Source organism: Phytophthora parasitica (assembly GCF_000247585.1).
Source record: "Phytophthora parasitica INRA-310 unplaced genomic scaffold supercont2.3, whole genome shotgun sequence".
NCBI classification, from domain to species: domain Eukaryota; phylum Oomycota; class Peronosporomycetes; order Peronosporales; family Peronosporaceae; genus Phytophthora; species Phytophthora nicotianae.
Window position 1 is genome coordinate 723616 of NW_008648989.1, and position 19290 is coordinate 742905.

General features: G+C 47.7%; 8 protein-coding genes across 14 annotated transcripts; 6 read left to right on the plus strand and 2 right to left on the minus strand.

The window, feature by feature from the left end:
* Positions 1–60: 60 nt before the first annotated feature.
* On the plus strand, positions 61–1957 carry PPTG_01394 (hypothetical protein). 5 transcript variants are annotated; one of them, XM_008894672.1, is made up of 8 exons: positions 61–371; positions 449–575; positions 647–730; positions 807–998; positions 1062–1240; positions 1308–1448; positions 1509–1678; positions 1744–1957. In XM_008894672.1, the coding sequence occupies exons 1-8, from the start codon at positions 65–67 to the stop codon at positions 1879–1881; spliced, it is 1338 nt and encodes a 445-aa protein (XP_008892920.1). In that variant the 5' UTR covers positions 61–64; the 3' UTR covers positions 1882–1957. The 5 variants fall into 5 exon arrangements, with proteins under 5 accessions (XP_008892920.1, XP_008892924.1, XP_008892923.1 ...); XM_008894676.1 differs by having other exon boundaries at positions 61–575; XM_008894675.1 differs by having other exon boundaries at positions 1308–1678.
* A 39-nt stretch (positions 1958–1996) lies between these two features.
* On the plus strand, positions 1997–2853 carry PPTG_21049. Of its 2 annotated transcripts, XM_008895502.1 has the most exons (3): positions 1997–2028; positions 2102–2199; positions 2289–2843. In XM_008895502.1, the coding sequence occupies exons 1-3, from the start codon at positions 2022–2024 to the stop codon at positions 2430–2432; spliced, it is 249 nt and encodes an 82-aa protein (XP_008893750.1). In that variant the 5' UTR covers positions 1997–2021; the 3' UTR covers positions 2433–2843. The 2 variants fall into 2 exon arrangements, with proteins under 2 accessions (XP_008893750.1, XP_008893749.1); XM_008895501.1 differs by having other exon boundaries at positions 1997–2199; positions 2289–2853.
* A 421-nt stretch (positions 2854–3274) lies between these two features.
* On the plus strand, positions 3275–7097 carry PPTG_01395 (hypothetical protein; the record flags this gene model as incomplete). The annotated part of the gene is made up of 1 exon (XM_008894677.1): positions 3275–7097. Exon 1 carries the CDS (start codon positions 3348–3350, stop codon positions 7095–7097), a length of 3750 nt encoding a protein of 1249 aa, XP_008892925.1. The 5' UTR covers positions 3275–3347.
* PPTG_01396 lies at positions 5863–10683 on the minus strand. 2 transcript variants are annotated; one of them, XM_008894679.1, is made up of 3 exons: positions 7162–10683; positions 6920–7081; positions 5863–6827 (listed from the first exon to the last, which is right to left on the minus strand). In XM_008894679.1, exon 1 carries the CDS (start codon positions 10641–10643, stop codon positions 7176–7178), a length of 3468 nt encoding a protein of 1155 aa, XP_008892927.1. In that variant the 5' UTR covers positions 10644–10683; the 3' UTR covers positions 5863–6827; positions 6920–7081; positions 7162–7175. The 2 variants fall into 2 exon arrangements, with proteins under 2 accessions (XP_008892927.1, XP_008892926.1); XM_008894678.1 differs by having other exon boundaries at positions 5863–7081.
* A 744-nt stretch (positions 10684–11427) lies between these two features.
* On the plus strand, positions 11428–11880 carry PPTG_01397 (hypothetical protein; the record flags this gene model as incomplete). Its single annotated transcript, XM_008894680.1, has 1 exon — positions 11428–11880. The coding sequence occupies one exon, from the start codon at positions 11428–11430 to the stop codon at positions 11878–11880; it is 453 nt and encodes a 150-aa protein (XP_008892928.1).
* Positions 11881–11925: 45 nt separating this feature from the next.
* On the plus strand, positions 11926–12291 carry PPTG_01398 (hypothetical protein; the record flags this gene model as incomplete). Its single annotated transcript, XM_008894681.1, has 1 exon — positions 11926–12291. One exon carries the CDS (start codon positions 11926–11928, stop codon positions 12289–12291), a length of 366 nt encoding a protein of 121 aa, XP_008892929.1.
* A 1937-nt stretch (positions 12292–14228) lies between these two features.
* PPTG_21050 (hypothetical protein) lies at positions 14229–16124 on the minus strand (the record flags this gene model as incomplete). Its single annotated transcript, XM_008895503.1, has 6 exons — positions 14229–14474; positions 14577–14642; positions 15025–15109; positions 15401–15425; positions 15548–15666; positions 16075–16124. 6 exons carry the CDS (start codon positions 16122–16124, stop codon positions 14229–14231), a joined length of 591 nt encoding a protein of 196 aa, XP_008893751.1.
* A 2360-nt stretch (positions 16125–18484) lies between these two features.
* PPTG_21051 (hypothetical protein) lies at positions 18485–19041 on the plus strand (the record flags this gene model as incomplete). Its single annotated transcript, XM_008895504.1, has 3 exons — positions 18485–18574; positions 18676–18833; positions 18975–19041. The coding sequence occupies 3 exons, from the start codon at positions 18485–18487 to the stop codon at positions 19039–19041; spliced, it is 315 nt and encodes a 104-aa protein (XP_008893752.1).
* Positions 19042–19290: the final 249 nt, after the last annotated feature.

The window sequence follows — 19290 nt, forward strand, 5'->3', positions numbered from 1 at the left end:
TTGCAAAATTTCATTAAAATATTCTGGCAGAGGCAATAGTTTTCGCCACTTTGCATTTTGTATCATGGCGCGAGGAGAGCATCAGCAGTTGCTGCCCAAGAGCGACGACATCGACGTGCAATTGTCCGTGCGAGACGGGCTAGCGACGACCATTTCGACACCCAAGCGAAGAGTGCCGCGAGTGCATCGAGCTCGCTCTTGCGCGTCACTGCGTGCAGACATCTGGACACTGCTACACTACCGCACGTCGCTAAAGCAGCGCTCGGGTCTGCAGCGGGCATCGTATATCTTTGAGGTGTGCGTACTAGTGCTCATCACACTCAACGTGGTGTTGGCCATGTATGTTTCAGCTACACCACTTGGCAACGAGCGTACGTTGAAGCTACAAGGAAATTTTTGAACATGATCTTGGTGAGATTTTGATTATTGTTCGTGGATGTGACTGCAGCGGTGACAAAGTCCGACTGGTACGAAATGTTCCTGTACGTGTCGACGGCACTCTTCACTGTGGAGTACCTGATGCGTCTCTGGTCGTGCATAGAAGACAAGCGCTTTACACATCCAGTGTGCGGAAGGTGGGCAAAGATATTGAAGGATATCTTCAAATTGAGAGTGGAGTTAATGGTATTATTGTTGTGGCTATCAGGTTGAAGTGGATGCTCCGACCGATGTCTGTAATTGATCTCGTGGTGCTGATTCCGTTTTACCTGGAGATCTTGCTGGAGCACCAGTACGGTGATGTGCTGTAAGTTGTGGGCGGAAACGATTTCTAACGATGTGGTGCTGGATATGGATGGTTTGTGTAGACTTGCTGTGTCGTCACGGGGTGTTTTGACACTGAGAGGGTTTCGATTGTTGCGAATCATGTCGTTTCTGCACTTGGAACGCTCCTACCAAGCGATGAAGAATCTGCGCGAGATTTTTGCACTAAAGAAGGAGGAACTCGCAGTCGTGACCTATTTGACGATTGTCATCGTACTAACGTCATCTACGACCATGTACGCGATTTTGTGATATTATGGGAGCTTATATTATAGTGACTGAGTTAACTTGGATTGTAGCTTCTTTCTAGAGAATCCAGCGCAACCAGAGGTATTCACAAGCATCGGCACATGCTCGTGGTGGGCTATTGAAACCATTACGTCTCTCGGATATGGCGATATCGTCCCCATTACTGCTGCGGGCCGCGCTTTCTCGTCTCTGCTGGCGCTCTGGGGCATCATCCTGTTTACAATTCCTGGTAAAGAGAATCTATTTTCGCATGTGTTGAATCTAACTTCGCACTAACGTAATGCTCATAATTGTAGGTGCTGTCCTCGGCAGTGGCTTCGTCGAGGTCATGCTCAAAAAGCAGGAACAGAAGAATGAGCAAGCCATGGAAGAGTCGATTCGAACGTCACTGACACGAGAGCTGCGTACACTTAGCTCCAGCAATATATTTTTTGCAGGTACGTTCGCCGAATTCACCGAGCTTGCTGTGCTCGAGTGCTGATGCTTACGTTCAGCAGGCAATCTTGACTCTCCAAGAACGGACTTAGACTCGCCATTAGGGGCAACCCAGTCGTTTTCAGTTCCACCTTCCGCCAATTCAACACGGTACGACTACCCGTCGTTTGCGGCCCCTGCACCCCCAGTCGTGCGGCTTCAAGAGCAAGTTGACAGGCTCAACGCAACACAGGTTCGTACATCGTACTACTTGATCGGTGCCAGGTAAGCCCAAACCTCACACCTCCCATCGTACAGCTTCAGCTCCAAGCGCAACTAAATCGCCAAGAAACTCAACTACAGACAATATTGGCATTGTTGGAGAAGTCTCTAGCCCAGTCAGACCCGTCAGAAAATGCCGTGCCACCATTCAGCGCCATCGTGCCTCCTGAGTAAGCGGACAAGTGATGGATAGTGAAATCATTTCTAATACATGTATACAATGTATCCATTTCTAAAACAAATTTTTAACCAATCAGTGCTCTTCGTGGTTATTTCCTTTCAAAAGTGACAGAACACTTTTGACCTGCGCCAACATGCAGAGTACGTGCACCCGACATTCCTGTATCGGCACTCTTTAGCCTCCAACACCATAACAACTACATGCTCACTACAGACCCCCACGAAGAGAAACAGAAGGCACTGTTGCAGCGCATCACCGGCTCGGTAGCTCGTCTCCACGAGGTCATCAAGGAAATCAACACACAAATCGAGGTGAGTGGGCATGCTTTACGGCTTTTCGGTCATATCCCATTTGAGGTGCGCAATATACTGATAAATCACTATGTGCTGCACTGAAACAGAAAAGCGACGCCTTTCGGGAAGAGCTGGCGTTCACATGTCAAGTGTGGAAGGGCTACGAAAGCCGCGTGCAGCCGCACTGCGATACTGCAATTGCTGCAGCTGCGCAACAACAGCGACAACAAGAGCAACAATTGCAGCGGTAGAAGAACTTAGTGAAGTAACCCATTCCTGGAATGAGCACGAATTGTTTAACACTTGATGGCGTCCTTTTCCAAGAAGTTGATACAGCTCACGTTCTCCTCGGATTGGTTACTCCGTTTGCTGCCGAATCACTTTACTTGATGGAGAAACATGTTATACTGCAAACTTATGTTGATCTTGAAGCTTGGACGGTGTTTGATAATACGTGGTATGGAGCATTCGAACATCACAATGCTTAATCCACACATTTTATTATTCCAAGTAAAACATAAAGCTTCGGCAGTGCCTTACTTCCAATCACTTGCGGTCGAGCGAATACCCTGAAAACCTTTCTCTAACAGCATCTTAAGACCTTTCTTTTGCAGTGATTTATTTTAATTAACAGAGTGAACAAAAGACACGATGAGCCGAATACAATATTTACAATTTTTTTTATTTGACTCGAAACGACGCATGATGAAACGGGTGGCGATTACCAGCAGTATCGCAGTGAGAACCACAGGAGCCGGAGAAATCGCTTCTGCAGATTCAAACGCTTTTGACAAGAAGCTGACGACGGTGACGACGATTTCTGCCTCCTATGACCACTACATGGCGATAGCAATAAGACGATGAACCAAAGCGACCCACATGATATTAATTCCGCAGGACCCGAAAGTTCTCTAGCTCAACACGCAACACCAAGTCTCTCGCATGCTTTATCAGCCAGACTTTTTAGCAAAACTGGATCACGAAAGGGGCCACAGATTGCACCAGCGCCTGACAATAAAATGCATCAACCAACTAGTCACAGTTCCCCCGTTCCCCCGTTAGCTGGTTTAGATCGTGGATCAATGCGGAGAGGTTCACTATCAGGCACAATTCCAGTACCCAGCCATATCCCGCCACGTCTCGGATCGGTTGATCGGTTTTCATCCATGTCATCAAGGATAAACAATCGAGAGTCAACCGGACATAATTCTCAGCAAGACGGAAAATCTCCTCCTCCCCTTCGCAAGCAGCGCTCAGCTTTGGCTACTCAACCAGGACCCCCAGGCCCTCGTCTACGAATTCTCATTTGGATGGCTCAGTTTTACCACACTTACAAGAGGCCACTAAGGTATATCTTGGACCCACCTTTGTTGGATCCACGCAGCAACGAAAAGCTCGGGTGGGACGCGCTTGTTATGGTTGTTGTTTTATACAGTGCCATTATTGTGCCCGTGCAAATGGGTTTTCCTGAGATACAGCTAGGTGCCACGGTACGAACAATCGGGGTTTTTACTGATGTTTTATTTTTTCTAGACGTACTACACAACTTCTTCGTGGGGTATTACCCAGATGACGATGAGAATATGATTCGGGATCGTTTGCTTATTGCGAAGCGCTACCTCGCTTCGTGGTTTCTTCCAGATGTGCTCGCTGTCATCCCTCTGGACTATTTTCTTGTCCAAAGCAGTGGAAGTAATTCAGACACTGTCGATGATGGAGACAGCATCTCGAACGCGCAAGTTCTCTCGTTACGGCTCACACGACTAGTCCGACTCTTACGCATTACGAAACTAACACGGTTGATCAAGCTGCGTCATTTCGTTGCAAAAATTGAGGAAGCTTTCGATCTTGACGCTGTATTAGCACGGGTAACCAGGCTTATCGGACAAGTGTTATTAGTGACACATATCTTTTCGTGCTTTTGGCACCTCATCGGCTTTACTACGGAAGATGAAGGGGTCACTTGGATGATCGAGACAGACGTACGTGACAAGAGCGTCAGTGATCGATACATTTGCAGCTTCTACTGGGTGGTGGCAACTCTATGTGGGGTGGGCTATGGAGATGTCCATGCAACCAATAGAACCGAGAGACTTTTCTCGATGGCGGTATCAATCGTCGGCGCCAGTGGCTATGGTTTGATAATCGGCAGCCTCACCAAAATTTTAGAGAATTGGCATCGTGAAACTACGACTCGTGCACGAAAACTCAGTATGATTCAAGCGTTTGTTCGAAAAAAGCGGCTACCTCGGAACCTGAAGGGCAAACTGATGCGGTACTTTCGTCACTATATAGCCAAAACGAGTGCTTTTGACGAACGCGAGTTGCTGTGCGAGTTTTCACTATCTCTTCGAGGTGAAATTTTGCACGAGACATACAAGAATACGTTTTTTCGTATCCCAGCTTTTCAGCGGCTCAGCACACAGTTTGTTCTAGACATGGCAATGTTTATCAAGCCTCTTATCGTTGTAAAGGGAGATATTCTCGCTCGAGAAGGGTGCGTCGGGACTGAGATGTTTATCCTTAACACTGGCATTATTGAAGTCAGACGAATATCCCCCGACCATACTGACTGGATAGTAGTGCTGGAAGTTCTGACCGAAAGAGGGGTATTCGGCGAGGCGTCCTTGCTTCAGTATGCCCCACACACCAATTCTTACACAGCAAAGGCTACGAGTGACCTTTTCACACTCCCTAAAGAAGTTTTTGACCAACTAATCGAGGAATTCCCAGACGCTGAGCGCACATTGCTGAACTACCACCAAGAACGTAGCAAAATGTACGATTTCGTATTCGAGCAGACCCTTGCTCGCTATCGTATGTATATCGCCTCTCTAAACAGTGATCCGGTATCTGGAGTTACCGGGCTCGAAAATCTGTACCCTACACTAACAGTTTTGCTTGATGGCGTACTGAAAAGTTATCGGTCGTTGCCTCTGCCAGTACTCCAGGCTCTTGATCTTCAGTTGTCCATGGGAATATCAGTCTTCAATTCGGCTAATGAGAAGATGAATATGATCTGGCTGCTCTCTCAGGATACCAAGTCTGGTGATCCACAGTCGATTTGGCAGCAAATGAAGTGGAAAATACTCACGCCGATCAATCCTTTCCATTGGTCAAAGCTCATGTGGGATATTGTCACTAGTACACTTCTTCTGTACTGCGCAATCGCTGTACCATACGAAGCTGCGTTTCTCGGTGTAGATGGAGACACAATCAGCCCCGGAATGGACATCTTAGTCGAAATAATATTCACGCTGGATATCATTATCAATTTACGTACCGCTGTGGTTATTGATTTCCGTGGTGAAATTCACACTGTGCTCGAGCGAAGAACGATATGGCGCGAATACCTCAGAGGTTGGTTTTGGATGGATCTGTTGTCTGCGCTTCCAGTATCGGTTGTTGTTGCAATCTCTGATGAGTCGATTAAAACAACTGGAGCCTCTGGATCGTGGGTTCTCGCAATGGTCAATTCTTTTCGGCTGCTCAGACTAACGCGAGTCTTTAAGTTCATCCACACGCTTCAGCGTGAAGAAAGCTCAACAGCGCTAGGAGCGACGATAGCTGCACACCACACTACTGCCCGAGTCGTGCGTCTCATTTTTCGTGTGGGATTTATCGCACACGTATTAACCTGTGGGTATTTCTTAGTTGCACGTATTTCTCGTAGTGCTAATGGAGGTCCGGGTATCCAGTCTTATTTTCCTGCTGAACAAAGCTCAAATGGCGAAATGTATATTTACTTTCTCTATTGGGCTGTAACCACGATGACAACGGTGGGTTACGGTGATACCATACCGCGCAATATTACTGAAGTTGCGTATGTTTCGATCGGAGTTTTAATCGGCGCTTCGACGTTCACCTATGTGGTTGGTACTTTATCCAGTGTCGTTGAAGAGTTGAATGAATCCTCTGACACTTTCCGAACACGAATGGATCACCTCAAGGCTTATCTCCGTGAACGAAAAATCTCCCAACCATTGGCCGAGCGACTTCGACGATACTATGAGTACTATTTGTTGCAGCGGGATGATGAAAACGAAGAAACGATTCTAGCTGCGCTCTCGGATGATCTTCGTAGCCAACTGGTCTTGCATTTAAACAGAGATGTTGTGAGCAAGATTAGCTTCTTCGCGACACAGGACGATGCGTGCGTGAGCTACCTCATGGGTATTTTGGATCCAGAATTCTGTACGCCAGGCGAGTACGTGTTTAAAGAAGGACAGGTAGGTCGTCACATGTATTTCCTCGTCAAAGGAGCAGCCGAGGTGGTGTTTAAGGCCGGCACCAGTGAGGAGCAAGTGGTGGCGACTTTGCTTGAAGGCAGCTACTTTGGCGAAATTGCTATGCTCACACGATCCAAGAGAGCTGCCAGTATTCGTGCCAAGACGTACATGAGTCTGTTTGTGCTCAGTTTGCATGGCCTCGACCGGATTTCGATGCATTATCCAGAGATGGCTCACAATATTATCCAAGAATTCCGCAACAAGATTACGCACATCAAAAGCACGTCGGTGAAGCAGTTAGGGTCCCTTGTTCAAGAAGATATCAAGCAGGCACGAGTACGGAGCGGCTTACTCGCAGCTTCAACTGTGGCTGTCTCGGGTAAAGTAATTGGAGAAAATCGCGGGAACGGCACGGAACTGCACAATACGCTTGGTGAGCTCGAAAGCATTTTAGGTCGAATTGTCGAGATGTACGGAGGTGGCGATCGTGGCAAACGCAAAGCGCTTACATGCGTCATGCAATATTTGCACAAGTATCAGTTCTCCATCGACGATTTCCTCCAAGCCGCTGAAGAGCTAAACTACGGGTCTGTGCAACCTGCTGCCACTAAAAACACCACGCCGAATGAGGTAATCAATAGCCTGCAAATGCGGATGCGACGGCGATCATCCTTCACACCACAATAAAACAACGTTCTTGTAAGTTGAAAAAGTAATCGAAATACTCCGTACTTCACCCCATGTACTTGACCTTAGTCTCTCCAGTTAGCGTCTAGATCCACGACGTAGATCAGAAGAGATCCAAGCCACCAAAGCTTGAAGAAGCTCTGCATCATGCAGCTTGAGCTGCTGATCGGCTTCTGACAAAGGTCTACCACCACCATGCTGAGCGTTGTCATGCAGACGCTCCAAGTGTCGAATGAATGAAGCGTGTAAACGCTCGCGTAGCAGCGCAATCCAGCGCGCTTCATCATATCTGCCCAACTCGTACACGATCCAGTCGTCAAGCACAAGCAGCCACTTGGCCACGACAGAACCATCATTGACATCCATATCAACGTCCTGTTGCTCCACTGTCTGCAACTCCACAGAGCCCATAAGAAGCGCCTGCAACAATTGCGATGGCAATTTCGTGCCATACTTGGCAACACGCGTGCGCTCAGACTGCATCATTTCATGGTACACAAGCCATTCATCTGGCGGGCCGAGCTCCTCCTGTTCAGAACCCATCTTCCGCTTGTGCTTCTGGGTATTCGAGGCGGTCCACGTTACCATAGACGTGCCGTCCATTTTCACCTTCACCTTCTCTTTCGACGTCCAGTTGCGACTTACGCCTCCCGAGCGAGTGAATAACGCATTCGGGTACATCCCAATACTGAGTGCCATCAAGTACGGAGTAATGCTTTCCATTGTAGCAGGCATCCTCGACACAGGAGTAGACACGAGCTGCGTTGCCGGTGACAGCCCCATTAGGTCCAAATCTTGCTGGAGTTGTCTGTAGATCGAAAAAAGTTGCTCAAGTGTCTGTCGATGCAGCTTGTTCCGAGCACAAAACGCATCCTTGGCCTTGAATGATGAGCGTTCTCGCGCGTCGAGGTACGCCTCAAACGCCTTCCAAAGCACAAAGTGGTCGCTCTGCAAGGTAAGACCTAGCGGTGACCCATTGCGTGCAAATGCCTTCTTGGATGCATCCACCTGACGCTGCTCCTCTGGTGACATACCAAGGAAACTGATAAAAGGATCCCGGTATCCGCTCAGTGTGCAAGTGGTCTGCAGGATCGCGCCGAAGCAGCCGAATGTGTGGCCCCACAGCAGAAGCTTTGCCATCTGTACAGAGACACCTCCAGTGCAAATGTGGCCCAAATGCCATCCCAGCAATGTCAATGCCTGTTTGCCTTTGCCGCTATTTGCCAGTGCACGCATATCTTCTAAGCGCTGCAGTGAAGCATCAATTGAAATCTCGCTAGGCGCATCCATCGCCTCCAGCAGAAACTCCTTAGCGTCGTGGATATGAAGCTTCTTTTCAAGCTGGAGCAGCTTGATTTGCAATAGCAACTCCTCCAACGGTGTCGTCAGCAGCTCAGGCTGCATGAATTCCTTCATACCAGTTTCGTATCGAGCTTTCGAGAAGATACGGAAGCAGATACCGGCACGCACACGACCGGCACGTCCTGTACGCTGCACACAATTGGCACGAGCCACCCACGTAGTTTGCAGTCCCATCACAAAAGACGAGCTTGAAGTCGAGGCTAGCGCGTGCGCCTGCTTTGACTTGCCACAATCCACCACAAACACCACATCCTCGATCGTAAGGCTGGTCTCTGCGATGTTCGTAGCCAGAACCAGTTTCCGCTTTCCATAGGGCGGAGCCATGAACGCGCGACGTTGTTCCTGAGCGGACAAGCGCGAGTGGAGAAGAGCAATCTCGTACGTTGATGACGTTGCCGGGGAATTGAGAAGAGCTCGCTCCATAAAGGAAATCTCCTCCCAACCAGGCAGGAAGACGAGAATGGCTCCTTTTCCAGCCTCATCTAGCGGGAAGGTGCGGTTCACAAGGAAGAGAAGCTGTAGCAAAAGGTCATAATCCACAGCTTGATCTTGTCGTAGTGCGTCTTGCTGCTTCATGTATGATGACAACAGAGCCTCCTTGGCGTCGTCATTAATCTCACTCAAAGTGGCTTGCAGAACATCCCCCATGGCCGCGACTGGCACAGACACAGGAGCCATTTCTGGTTCAGGAGCCGACGGTGCTCCAAAGTCAGCGCTAGGTTCCCCGAAGCAGGTCGCCACATGCATACCAAATGCCTCCTCGTCGGCAATTCTTGTGTCGCCACACAAAGGACACTCAAGCCCGCTACTCGCAGGTGCTGCAGCTAACTGACCACCTCCGATACGTCCGACACGTGAATCGTCCATGATGGGCAACGGTGAGCTCCGATCACTCTCCAGCAATGCTAGTACATCTTCGAGAAAAAGTGTCGTCACGGGAAAGTTAGTACCGCCCACCATCTGCAGTACGGGAGCGGGGAAATCTGGCTGGAAGTACTGCGAGAACTTCTCCACCTGAATCGTAGCGCTCATCAGAATAACCTTGAGGTCCGGTCTCTGCTTGAGAATCGACGTCTTGATAAGAATCAGCAAGAAGTCCGTAAACTGGTCACGCTCGTGCACCTCATCCAAGATAATATGGGAAAATCCTTTAGCGAGTGGGTCGTTGTTAAGCCACTTGAGTAACGTTCCCGTAGTACAGAAGATCAACTTCGACCGCTTGGCATCGAACGATGAGTCAAATCGAATGGCATGACCCACCTCCTTCGGGTCTTGTCCAGTGCGTTCACGTGCAACTCGTTCCGCAAGTGAGATGGCGCTAATTCGTCGAGGTTGAGTACAGATAATCCTCGTCTCCTCTCCACGTCCTCGCGCCAACGCATCATCCAGCAGAAATTGCGGGATCTGCGTCGATTTACCGCATCCTGTATCCCCCGACAATACCACCAGTTGATTTCTCTCCACCAGCTCCAAAATGTGCTCTCGATAACCGTACACTGGCAGCTTGGTTGCTTCCACAGGTGGTGTCCTCACTACCTTGACCCCTGTTCCCTTCGAGTGACTTGGTAGGGGCTTAAAAGGCGATCCACCGCCTCGCCCATGGTGTCTCTTTGGTACCGAGGCCAGTGGACTCAGATCTTTAACACTCCACGGGTCCACTGCCCCCTCCATTGGAGCGGGATATCTTTCCATGTATGCCCTAATTACCGGTGGGAACCACTCAACTGTCGTTGCATTAAGCGGTGCAGCTGGCAGCCGCAATGAGACTTCCTGCATGGCCGCGTTCTTCTTGACTTTGGCCACGTGGATGAAGCGGCCGGCACCTTTCTTGCCGGAGCTCTTGGAGAACAGTCCGTACTTTTGTGCCATCGAGTGGATATAGCGCCGCTGCGTGTTATCGTAGCTGGGAGGGAAGCTCATCTCAGTACGCTCACCGTCTTCTACTAGAGCTTGGAGAGCCGCGTGGATCTCCATGGTGAAGCTCTCATCCAAACTGATGGCAGGCTCGGACGAGCTGTTCGAGGCGCTTCGACCGTTAGACGACGTAAATCCATTGGAAGCAGCCAACCGACCACCTTGTCCCCCACGTCCGCGACCTCTTCCACGACCTCGATGACCACCACGCCCACGATAGCCACGGCCAGAGCCGCTACCTCGAGCCTGCCACCCGCCATTGTGCTCCATTGTGATCTACTTCAGTACCAGTACTCTTTTTCTGTTAAGAAAATAAAGTACTATATTATTAGATTCAAATAGGGTTGGAGGTTCAACAATCAGATCTGATCTGTTTCTGATAAGTATCCGAATTATTGTTTAATTTCGGAAAATTATCTAAACCAGACCTGATCTGAATCTAAACCAGACCTGATCTGATTCGGTAGAAAGTACTATTAATGAAAACAAATAAATTTGCAATGCTATTAAATCAAAACACTGTTTCTTTAAAATTAATAAAAACAGTATTATATTAATAATACTTTTTCTGTAGTAAACGGTACTTATTGCCGCATACGATCCAATCTGATTCTGATAATTATCTGATTTTTAGCGACAGAAGTGGTAAATCACACAGAACGAAGGTCTGCCAGACACAAAATGTAAGAACACGCATGTTGCACGCCATGTCACATCACACTACACAATCCACACGTGTGGCACAATCCATTGGTCAAAACACGTCAATCTCGGATGTCGGCCCACAGCTGCTCGTGGAAGATATGAAGGTGTTCATCATCGTCAGAAGCCAGCTGGCTCCATGCGTCGTATGTGCGTTGACTAAGCTAGCGACATGGCTCATGAGGACTCTCAGCTACTCGTGGAAGATATGAAGGTGTTCATCATCGTCAGAAGCCAGCTGGCTCCATGCGTCGTATGTGCGTTGACTAAGCTAGCGACATGGCTCATGAGGACTCTCAGCTACTCGTGGAAGATATGAAGTGCTCATCATCGTCAGAAGCCAGCTGGCTCCATGCGTCGTATGTGCGTTGACTATGCCAGGTACCAACTGCTGAGGTGTTCCTCAGAAACATGCAAGGAAGCGATGCCAAATGACGCATGTCCGTGGAAGGGGCTCACGTGTCAAAGTGTTGACCGCGTGACGGTCATGGAGACTGATAATTATGAGACGTTGGTGAGAGAGCCTCAAAAAGCCAAGTTGACTCCCCGACTCGAGGACTACGGCCGTGAAATGGCAACACAAGGGCTGAAGCCCGTTCGGATTCGCAATGAGATGGCTCGTCGGTTTGGGTTGGCGGAGGCGGAGATACCGATACTGCGCCAGGTGCAATGGCTTGTCAGCAGCTATTCAAAGAAGAATATGCACCGCAATGACGATCATGACGAAATACTGGACCAAATCGATCAACTGCCTTACGGTCCGACCGTCTCAGACACGAGCCATTTCATTCGAATAGAAGCGTGACTCAAGCGGTAAACCAGATGTGGGAAATGGCTCTGACGAAAAGTCATGTTTGGTGAAGCTGACAACCAAGCGTCTCCTGCTCAATGCAGCTCGAGACCCGGAGTCATTTATTTTTCGCATGGACGCCATATTCAAGTTGAACCAAGTCGGCATCCTGTCACCGTGTGTGGGATCTCGGACAAGTGTCGGTCTTTTCACCTTGTGGATCTCTTCATTACGTCTCAGCGCTTGGAAGATATTTACGTGTTGGCGCTAACGGAGCTGCGCAGGGTATTTGCGTCGGTGTCCAGTTGGCAAATGGTCGTCAAGTTCGTCGTGGTGGATGCCAAAGCTGCTCAACAAAACACAGCGGCGCAAGGTTTTGGTGTGGATCCCGAATCATTTGCACCTATGCCTCGTACGACTCATTGACCCAGCAAATCACGCCGTAACCTCGGCGCGCCACATCATGGCCACTCGACGTTATTTAATAAACTACTTCAATTTCACCCAACCTACCTTCTCCACGTTCAATGCCACATCAAGCATCTTCGGCGGATATTTGGGTTCCTTTCTCCGCCTCGAATTATTACAACATCCACGCCAATCTGCGAGATGTCAAGGTAGAGGTGATTCAAGCTTGAGAGTGCCGCTAGAATCACTTGATTGTCAAATACAGCATCTGGTGCAATATCTTTCCAGGGATGCTCCCAGAGGTAGCAGGAACCGATTTAGCACAGCTATTTCTTGCTCTACATCGCTGTCGTATGCGAAAAACGTAATTTTTCAGACGCCAACCTTGGGCAAAAGACGACCGTACTATGATGATGCAATCCATTACAAGAATAACCCTTGGTCAGAATATACTACGTGGTTACGGATAGTACGGTATATTATTTGTTGCTGCAGATCAGTTTAACGTATGTAAAGGGCAAAAAATCGCACTTTTAGAGACTGATTCCTACTGTTCTTTACACGGAAACCTTAGAGGGCAAGACAAAAAGCGCCTTTGCATTGCGAAAAGGTTAAACAAAATCGTATGACTTTCCAAGCTTTAAACTCGGCTGCAAGGGGGGTTTAAATCGTACGTATTTGATTAATATAATTTCATTGACTAAAGCAATGTTGTACTACCGCTAAACTAAGAAGCAATGCAAAGCAGAATTGTACGGTTTACAAAAAAATGTACTTCTCTGTCCCACCAATTTATACGGATTCTGATATTTTTACACCACACCAAAATGTTATAATCATATTATTGGATAAAATATTTAGGCTTAGGTATTATCTTATCGACAACGAAACCCTAGCTGTGTCCACTAATTCCGCCGACCGGCGGAGATTCCGGAGTATTCTTCGTCGACCCCGCAGCACTTGTGCCGACCCAGTGGTCGAAATCACTACGTTAGAGCGACCGCTTACTCAGAAAGAGAGTCGTTTCCGCTACGGTCTGTCAAAACTCCGCTCAGCTGAATTGAATAGCAGCAACTGTCCTATGCAATGTTGCACTCATAGAGAATCGATTTCGCACCTAAACTTGTGGTTTGTAATGATTGGACAAAAATATCCTGTGATTTGAAGCATATTGGCTTAACCGGCAATAAACCTCATCCAGTTAGTAGTGGCGACTACTAGTCTTGAGTATGGTGGTTGCGCTGTTGTGGATGTGATCGCCAGGACGGAGTAAGACTCTGGTGTTTTATCCTGTAGTTTCGCTAATTCCCTGGTGAATTCCGAATACAAATTTTCACTTGAAATTTGACCGGACGTTCGACGTGTTATTTACTAGTTGACTACTGTTATGAATCTGTAAAAAATATATAGTAAAGAGTACGCTCACAATAGGTTTGAAAGAGAGCACTCCGGTTGAAATCGTGGTTCTGTAGCTAGTTAGGTTCTCAAAAACCAGAATTTCTAGAAATTGGTGGAACCGAGACGTATTTATTTAGCCCCACTAGTTTTAACATTTTTCCGAGTGTTTTACCCTCGCTGCTAAACACTTTGCAGCCGCAATATACTGCTACTGAGTCATTGCAATACTAGGTGAGGCTGCAGTTCCAGGACGGGTGGATTTGCGTCTATGCTTAGGTTTTGGCCCCGTTTCTTCATCGTTTGCCGAGCTCATCTCTTCTACAACGACTCGGGGGGGGGGGGGGGGGTGCGCGGTGACGTGTCTTGCACAACAGCGGAGACGCTAACTAGAAGTAGAAACTGATGAAAATACGTCGAACGGTAGGTTGCCACGTTGGGTACAGCTAAGTCGAATAGTTATGACACGTGTTCGTCATGTTGGAGTACAACCATCACCGCAGACACCCAGGGAAAGTGCTCGCCTTACCGATTTCTGCATGCATTCATGTTCCTGAAAGCTAAGGATTCCACATATGAACGTGGTATGGCCTACTGCTAACGCCGATGACGCAAACCATGCATTGTTCTTCGAGACACGGAAGGATGTGGAGCGACTTAGTAAGCGCTAGCATGCCGTCCTGTTTTTTCTCGCAAACAAGAGCCAATTCTTGCACGAAGGCTAAACTGATCAATTGCGCTCCTTCTTGTATTGAGTGAACACCACGACCAACTTTGCATCTCCGATCAGCAAACTGCTCCACTACCTACATTAACCATTTCGCCCCTTACAAAAGTTCAATAATCTGGTTCAACAAATTTGAGGTTTGCGAAAGGGTTAATTGGATATGACATTTTGCAGAAATTACCGAGTCCGTCGTTTGCAGCTTCGGAGAGTTTGGAGGCAGCTTCATCGTAAGATGGTTGCTCATGAACTTTCATTGAGTACATAAATCAACCAAATTTTTTTTGTCGATAGGATTTACGTATTCTACTACAAGAGGGTATCCCCTAATCTGGAGCTGTAAACGTTCTAGTCATTGTCGCACTCACTCCGCGCTATTTGAAAGATGGGCTCTCGCTCGACGAGTGTAAGTAACGAGCCTTCTTTTTCCACGCCAGACATGCGGCAAACACAAAAACGATAGCTACAATCTGGATATATCTTCGACACTGAAGATAGCATTCCTTCTCGACGATCCGATACGATGACGGGTTTCCACATGCTCTAGAAAGCGCTTAGAGCTGACGCAGTGAAGTGCAATATTCCATGAGAGTCCTCATGAGCCATGTCGCTAGCTTAGTCAACGCACATACGACGCATGGAGCCAGCTGGCTTCTGACGATGATAAACACCTTCATATCTTCCACGAGCAGCTGAGAGTCCTCACGAGCCATGTCGCTAGAAACAGTCGTCCACTTGGTTATTGGGGCATCTTTAGTCGGGGAGGGAGGGCTTCAGACTTCAGCGTTTTTCAGTATGAAACAAGATATTTGCTGTCAAGAACAGATATAAACAACGGTGATTGACTCATTACCTGTTAAAATGATGATCGAGATCCGCTAATACTGAGTGACTGATACTGATGAAGTCTGAACTTGGGGAAGAATGAATAAGTCAATTATTTTGCATTATGCTAGTGCATACATGCTTTCTATGATCTAACCGATTTTTCATGTGTACAAATCCCACATGGCCTTGTTGTACGTGAGGAACACTAACATCTCCAGTGTTGACAGATTCAGCCGCATCCGTAGGTCTGAATAAACCAGCATGGCCGACGAGAAGAACCGTTTACACTCGTTGGGCGTAGGTGGAATGAAAACAACATCGTCATACCGCGCTTCGAGGTCTTGTGTTTCTTGGACACTTGCTGGGCCACGGAAGGTCCGACGTAGACTGCGTTAAAGAACTTGTCTCCGTTGTTCCACGATCGGCACGCGGGAAAGTAGCGCCGCCTACGCGCTCAGCAGCGCTCAGCGGTTCCTTCCATAGAAGATTAGCGATACCGCTCTCTCAAATTCGCGAGGATTGCAGCTATATGATTATGTCAAAAACCTTAATGACGTAAGTTTGAATGGCATAATGTGTACTAGTCAAATGGAAAGCTTTGTCGTGAGGCTGTTCGAGAAATTTGATTTGGTATGGGCTTTGACCACTTTTGAATACCATATGAAAATATGAGGAACATGCAAAGAAAATTGTTGACAAACAGAATAAATAATTGATTATTTTATATGCAATATCTTTTTTCTTACCTTTTTTATTTTCTGGATCACTGAGTTGATGTCATCTCTTGCAGGAACCAGCTCCAATTCGAATAGTCCTCCTGGCTGACAAGAGCTAGGCCGGACACAATGATGTACCCATCCAGATCCTTTGCAGATGCAAGAAGGAATGTACTTCGCTCGTTCATGTCATCTTTCAAGTGGGTGCCATCTAAAACCGATCACGTAAAGACACTGTTGTATCGCTTCAATCAAGCACCCAGGAAGATACAAGCTCTCTTGAAAGCGTCCCCAGAAGTCTTTTCAAAATTGTGCTGTTTTTATGGATTTTGAGGGGCCACCAATCAAAGATAGGACTCCACCCTTTGGTAGCTCTCCAGAATGTTGCCGTGCAGAGGGTCCAGCAATTGTCGCTTGATTTTAGATGCGGTCTGTCGATGAGTTACAATCTGCTTAGCCATCAGGAATACCAGGATAGTCTTTCCTGTGACAAAAACCCACGAACCGATGTAGGCCGGAAGAATCTCTCGCTCACCGAGGCCTCTAATAGCGCCGAATGGGACATTATGCCGACTTCTTCCTGCGCCAACTGTTGTTGGCAACAAGCAGCGAAAAGCCGCACCGACGCGCAAATTCTCCGTATCGCTTCAGCAGTGCTGTTCTCGATTCGAATTCCACGGTTGCAACATTCCCCCGACACCTACCCAAACGTGCCCGATTTTAAACGGTCTGTTCCCACGATTAAATTATCCCAGAGCAACTTCATTTCGCGCAGGACGTTGATGTCGCTATCCGCCACTAAACTCAGGAAAAGGGCTGAGCCGAAAGACGAACGGGGTCTAGGCTGTACTTATCCTTCGGTGGAGTTGTTTGATGCGCCTGCCCTCAGAAACTCCCACGCGGGCTCCTATGCTGGTGCCGATTGACGATAGCTAGTCGTTTGGTTCCGGTGTCGCTTGACGTGCCTCCATCGTTTACGACAGCGTAGTGAAGTTGTAGCTAAGCTGAGTAGTGCTTGCAAGGAGAGAGAAAAATGTTTATGAGGTTTTGGCCTGCACCAGCACGGGTCCGCCTGGGAATGTCTTTCGTTGTGTAACATCTGATTTGTATTCTAAAAGTAGTGTTTGAGAGCAAAGCGAAAGTGTTCCTCGTAAGTATCCTTCATGGTCTTCATCCTCGTTGTCTGGTACTACTTCATCTTTGTTTAAACTTTAGAAAGAACCATTTGTCGACTTAAAAAAGAATCGTACGACTTTCTAAATGAAAATCGTTCGACTCTTAAAAGATAAAGGGCCGTCAGATTATCTGACTCAGATATTACTTTTTAAATTTGAAAGTCTATTTGTGAGCCCTAGTCTACTTGTATGGTCTATTCCCTATACTTACATTTGTACAAAATTGTTGGCTTTCAACTGTGTGTAGGCCAGCGGTAGATGGAGGCAGGCATTGCTTGCTTATCGAGGGTACACCGCAGTTTACACCATATGTAGAAGTGTCCTTGGAACCCGCTCAGCGTTGGTAGGTGCTTGTTTGGCCAGGTACTGCAATAGCATGCCGTTGCACTTCTAGAACCTGCATACTGTACCTTTCTGCCAGTTTAGCAGCTCAGCAGGGCCCCTGCAGCATCAAAGGCATCATTAGGCATGCTTAAAGTCGTGCAAGATGATGCAAAGGCTTCCGAACGTCACCATTCAGGAATGGTAGGCGATTTCCAAAATGGTTCACCTAAACAGGTAAACCATTTCAAAAATAAATCAACCGTAAGACATATGGTCGGCCATTTCGCAAAATAATCGCCGCGGAGAAGTTAATTATGACTCCCCTAATACCGTATCGTCTTAGTCGTTGGCGACAGGGGCAGATAGAGAGTGTAACTAGGCTATACTTCAAATCCTAAGATCTAAGTGAGACATAGCGGAAATTTATCTGAAAGATAAGCACACTACTGTATATTATAAATTACTTGTCTTCGTTATAACTCTCATCCTCAATACCGCTGCATTCACTTCTAATGTCGTCCTCAGAAGTGACCTCTTCTTCTGCAATGTTGTAGCGTTCTAAGTCAGAGACAATACTCTCAAGCTGCTCTACATTTGCTTCAACAGTGTCGCCATCTCTAACGTCGGTGAGCAGACCTACTCTAGCAAAACCACTAATTATTGTCTTAGAAGACAGTTTCGACCAGTAAAAAGTGATCCATTGCTTCATAACAGGTCTTCCAGTGAAAAATTTCCAGTTTTTCTCAGGGCACCCACCTTTCTACTTGGACTTTGTATGTAATCGTAGGAAATACAGCGGGAAAAACACGAACATTTCGAGTGGCTCATCCTGAAGATTCGCGCATTCTCTATGAGCTGAGAAAGACACATGATTTTGCATAGTTTTGTAGGAAGCAATCCCGACACAAAGCTAGTTGCTGTGATTGGATAAAACTCGACACGCATAGCTCGCACTTCCGTTCTTTCGAACCACAGCAACAAATCTAGCAGACCAGCACAACCTCGTGCTCTTCTCCTACGCCACCGACACCTTCTGCTACAGCGTTACTATGGAGCCCATCAGCAGCAACACGACAGCTCCTCTCGCAAGCGCCGACAGCCAGACGACGAGCCCTCTCTTGGGCTCCAGTAACAGAATGGTGACTCCTCTCTCCGGTACCTGCAGCAGCATTACGGCTCCGCTCTTCGGCTCCAGCAGCAGCATCACGACTGATCTTCCCGGTTCCGGCACCACCACCAGCACGGCGGCATCTCGTTTTGGAACTGGCGCCAGAACAACGGCCTCTCTCTCTCTGGCTTCAGCAGCAGCGGCTCGGCTCTTCACTCGGACTGGGACGCCAGAAGCAGCGCGATTCCCCCGCTCTCCGGTGGTACTGGCGACAGTATGGCGATCCCGAGGTAACTGTTCATGACGTTCGAGACGCGTGCGTCTCGAGCAAAACACAGCGGGCTTACAATGGGAGCTTACGACTAATCTCGCGATGGATTAAGGCAACGAAACCAGAGAATACAGACCAGTATTTTGACTCAAATAGACAGATCAACCTGGATCATTTCACCCCTTCCGATTTCGATGATTTTCTACTGGAAAAACGGAAATCCGTAAGCGTCGGCATGTTAAGTGGATATCGCAGTGCGATAAAAGATCTTTATCGCAAAAAGGAAAGATCACTGCCTCTAGCGTACAACAGCAAATTGACAAGATTGTTTTCAGGTTTAAAACGCATGGAGGCCTCCAAGTTCCAGTCAGGATCTCCTAAGGAATCGAGAAAAAACCCATTGCCATTCTCTTTATATTGCGAGTTATGTCGGGCAACATTGGCTCGTCAAGATGCTGGCTTTGCGCATCTCTTTT